The sequence below is a fragment of the Trachymyrmex septentrionalis genome, unplaced genomic scaffold, assembly GCF_001594115.1.
Source record: "Trachymyrmex septentrionalis isolate Tsep2-gDNA-1 unplaced genomic scaffold, Tsep1.0 scaffold22, whole genome shotgun sequence".
Lineage (NCBI taxonomy): Eukaryota > Metazoa > Arthropoda > Insecta > Hymenoptera > Formicidae > Trachymyrmex > Trachymyrmex septentrionalis.
The window spans coordinates 4,551,157-4,554,911 of record NW_017305375.1 but is presented as its reverse complement, the minus strand read 5'-3'; the positions used below and the strand labels follow the sequence as shown (position 1 = coordinate 4,554,911).

The window sequence follows — 3,755 nt, the reverse complement described above, 5'->3', positions numbered from 1 at the left end:
ATATATATATATATATATAGTATTCTTTATGTACATATATAACGTCTTATTTATCTGTTCTTATAGTATTTCAATCAATTAAGGGAAAATATTATTAGAAGTCAACCAGTTGATAAGCAAGCAGCGATGGCCCAATGGTTTGAAAATTTAATGAATGGGATTGAAAGAAATTTACTCACAAAAAATAGAGATAGGTAAAAAAGCAGCAACTATAATGTGTATCCTATTATATGTCCTAAGCGTTTTATAAACATTATTATTGTTTTCTCGCAGGTTTACACAAAATTTATCAATGTTTAGAAGAGACATAAATGATGCCCTAAAAGGACCTAATATATCAAATTCAGTCAATGATATGATGACTTCGTAGTAATACTGCTCTCTCTGAAATAGATTCTTCTAGGTTCTTGCCTGCCAAATGCTTGAATGTGTGTGCGACTGACACTCTAAATTAATGATGAAATTAAAATTATGGCTTTAGATGAGTATAAAGATAATAAATATTACTATTTTACATATTATAGTTTGGCTTCCTATTCTTCATAACTGTCTTTTTATCCACTAAATTATATTTATATTAATTTTCACTTTCATGTAGTAACATTGAAAGGAAATAAAATTTATAATTATTTCTTCTTTATGTGACCTTTAGAAAGACTTTGGACATTTTAATATTTTTATCTCCAACGTAGTTGAATAAAAAAAGCTAAAATTTCTTTTTTTTTTATTACCTTTATACTCGAACTTTCTTAATCTCCCATGAAACGATCAAATTTAAACATTTTATATATATAATATTTTACATATATAAAAGTTATGTGTTTCGCGGGTTTCCTCCGTGTCCAGATCCATTCTTGAAATGCCAACGTTTCGTGAACCTTGCAGTCCATCTCATCAGGGCGAGGAGTAGCCTGATACTGTATCTTTTATACTGACTGTGTCTTTTAGAATCTTACAAACGATAATTTAAAATAAAATACTCGTTTGTAAAAGATTTATTAAAACATTTTCTTTCTTAATTTTATAAATAATCTTAGGAGGAAAATGGAGTTCATGTGAAATATTTTATTAGTTTTTAACAATCTGATAGTATTGACAAGTATCGGTTCTTCATATTTATTTTGTCAATAAAGTTTTCAACATTATATACATTTTAGAGAATAGGAAGCCAATAACATTATTTTTATTTACAATGACATATTCTTATTTTAAATGAATTGTGGACTTTCATTCGTTTAAGAATGTGTGCACACAAACGTGCAGCTTAAAAAAACCATTTGCAACATTACAGATTCTTGTAGAAAAGAGAGAGAGAGAGAGAGAGAGAGAGAGAGAGAGAGAGAAAGAGAAAGAGAGAGAGAGAGAGAGAGAGACGCAAATTGCGATACACTCATTACTTAAAATTTATTCAAATAAAAGAGCTATTATGAAGCTATATTATCCAGTGAGTTATGAATAATGTGAACGATGTAAATGAGGATATCATTAAATTTATCATACAAAGATTCACTTAAGAATATATAGTTATTATATTGTGTTATTATTGACATTACTTCAGAAAGATAGATGAACGAAATAGATATTACGAGACGTTAAGTAATATTCGTTAATTTTACTATATAAAAACGATTATATATAAAGCAAATCGCGCAATTTTGAGCAATCGTCTGTCTAACAGCATTGTCTCAATTGTATCCTACATCACGAACTTCTATATTGATTAATATTTATTGAATCATAACTATCAAAATGTTTAAATTTTCATCGACAGATAAATAAATATGAAAAATACTTAATATATTTTATAACAAAATAAAATTGGGATAATCAAGAAATGAAACAATTGCAAAATGGACAGGATAAAATATAGGATGTTGCTAAGATATCTTATATCGAAATGTTTTTAATCATCCTTTTTTATTGTAAATATCGTTGCAAAATTTATTGGCCATAGAAGAGAAAAAGAGAGAAAGAAAGAGAGGAAACATTCCTTTATTTTTTTATACGTATATATTACACATTTTTTATAATATTTTGTAAATTATTTTATAGACTTCGTAAAAAAAAATCTACGTGCTCATCTGCGAACAGGCAATAAGATATTCTTTTTGAATTTAGTATATGTATACTTATGCTATAATTTACCAATGCTTTTTTAACGGTAATTTTTTTGGAACAGAGGTATAGTAGAGGCTTTTTAAATGCCGCATCCTCAGGATCATATCCCACCTAAAGTTTATTCGATGCTCTACAATTAGTAAAACAATCAAACGATATTAGAACGCCAAAATCCAATTCAGCTGTCTCTTTGTAATGACTGTGTGATAAAGTTACACATATAATATTTTCTATAATTGCAGATCGTTAAGCGAAACTGATACTGATACGGTTTCGTGATTAGGTAGTGAAACTACCCTCACTGCTCGTAGGTACCGCGTATTATTCTTAGCGAGTTGTTGTATTACACTGTGATAGTGATGCCGTAAGAGTACATTATTGTATTATCTGTCGCTCGATCTCGTTCTCTGCGAACGAAAGAAAAAAAAAGAGAAAGAAAAAAGTATCGCATTGAATATAAGATGTACCTGTAAAGACACAATTTTTTTTCACGACGCGGTACAATATTGCGTTGCAATAGTCGGATTCCACAATCTCGAACTGGTAATGATTGTCTCAATAAAACGTTTCGAGTCGCTTTTCCGAATTACAATGAGTTATTTGACAATATATAATACGAGAGAATATACCGAGAGAATACCCAGCGTTGCGTTACGTTGCGACTGTAGAGCCCGCAAGAGCTTATTCTTACTCTTCAAGGCTATAGAGGCTGCGTGATCCTCTTTCGCTGATGAATGCGAGAATCTGACTCAACGTCCTCAGCACAATCTCAGTTTCCGCGTGCGTCCTGCCGCGTGAGCGACGTTTAATAGATTTTTATACAAATGCACAGATAAAAGAACCTACAACAACAAAAAACGAAGAAAGAAATTATATCGAGTGTGCAAATTTTTCCTACGTCTAAAATACACAAAGCAGCATTTTATCAAGATTATACGCAAACCTATACGGGTCAATATTCAGCGCTGTACCTTTATCAGATAATATTGTAAATATACATTGATCACGATAAATTGACCCCTTAATCCTAAGTTACCTTTTCTGTTTTACTGATTCATCTACAGCAAGTATATTGATACATGATGCGCAAATTTGAAGTTTGTAAGCAAAATATAACTCGCAAATAGAAGATATGTATGACTGAGTGTGATATGTAGTAAATATCGCGCTTCGTTATTACTGTGAAGATTTTCTTTTTCATCTTTTTTTTCGACCTTAATCTCAAGCAGTCTTGTGTATTAACAGTCTTATTCTAATTTCCTGCTCAATGTGAAAATAACTTTTCTTCTTCTTTTTTATTTTCTCTGAAATGATTCATTTTTTATACGAAGGGACAGAATGTAAAGTGCGTTCTAGACTCGATGTATGGATTTAATTTACCGAACTATCTGAAATTTTATCAGTGTAATTAATATATAATAATAATATGTTAATGTTTTTGCTGACGTGTTGAAATATGAAATATTATATACATATAGAATTCTTATTATAATATATTACTTTTTTTTACTGTAAGGAAAAATCTCTTATGTTTACCTTATTGAATATTTAAAGGATGTCACTCCTCTCTCCTTCCTTATATACATATGCTAGGTGTTCAATGAGGAATTTGAATTATAAAAATACAAAGATTTCGG

At 29.8% G+C, this 3,755-nt stretch overlaps 1 protein-coding gene across 2 annotated transcripts in view; it reads left to right on the top strand.

The window, feature by feature from the left end:
- LOC108748362 (exportin-7) overlaps nt 1–557 on the top strand; it is a 9,347-nt gene extending 8,790 nt beyond the window's left edge. Inside the window, exons 13-14 of one of the 2 annotated variants that reach the window (XM_018486475.1) lie at nt 67–194; nt 274–557. In XM_018486475.1, the coding sequence (XP_018341977.1) occupies nt 67–194; nt 274–370 (225 nt within the window). In that variant the 3' untranslated portion in view covers nt 371–557. The remainder of the gene's footprint in view (nt 1–66; nt 195–273) is intronic. The other variant, XM_018486476.1, reaches the window with a different exon arrangement.
- Nucleotides 558–3,755: the final 3,198 nt, after the last annotated feature.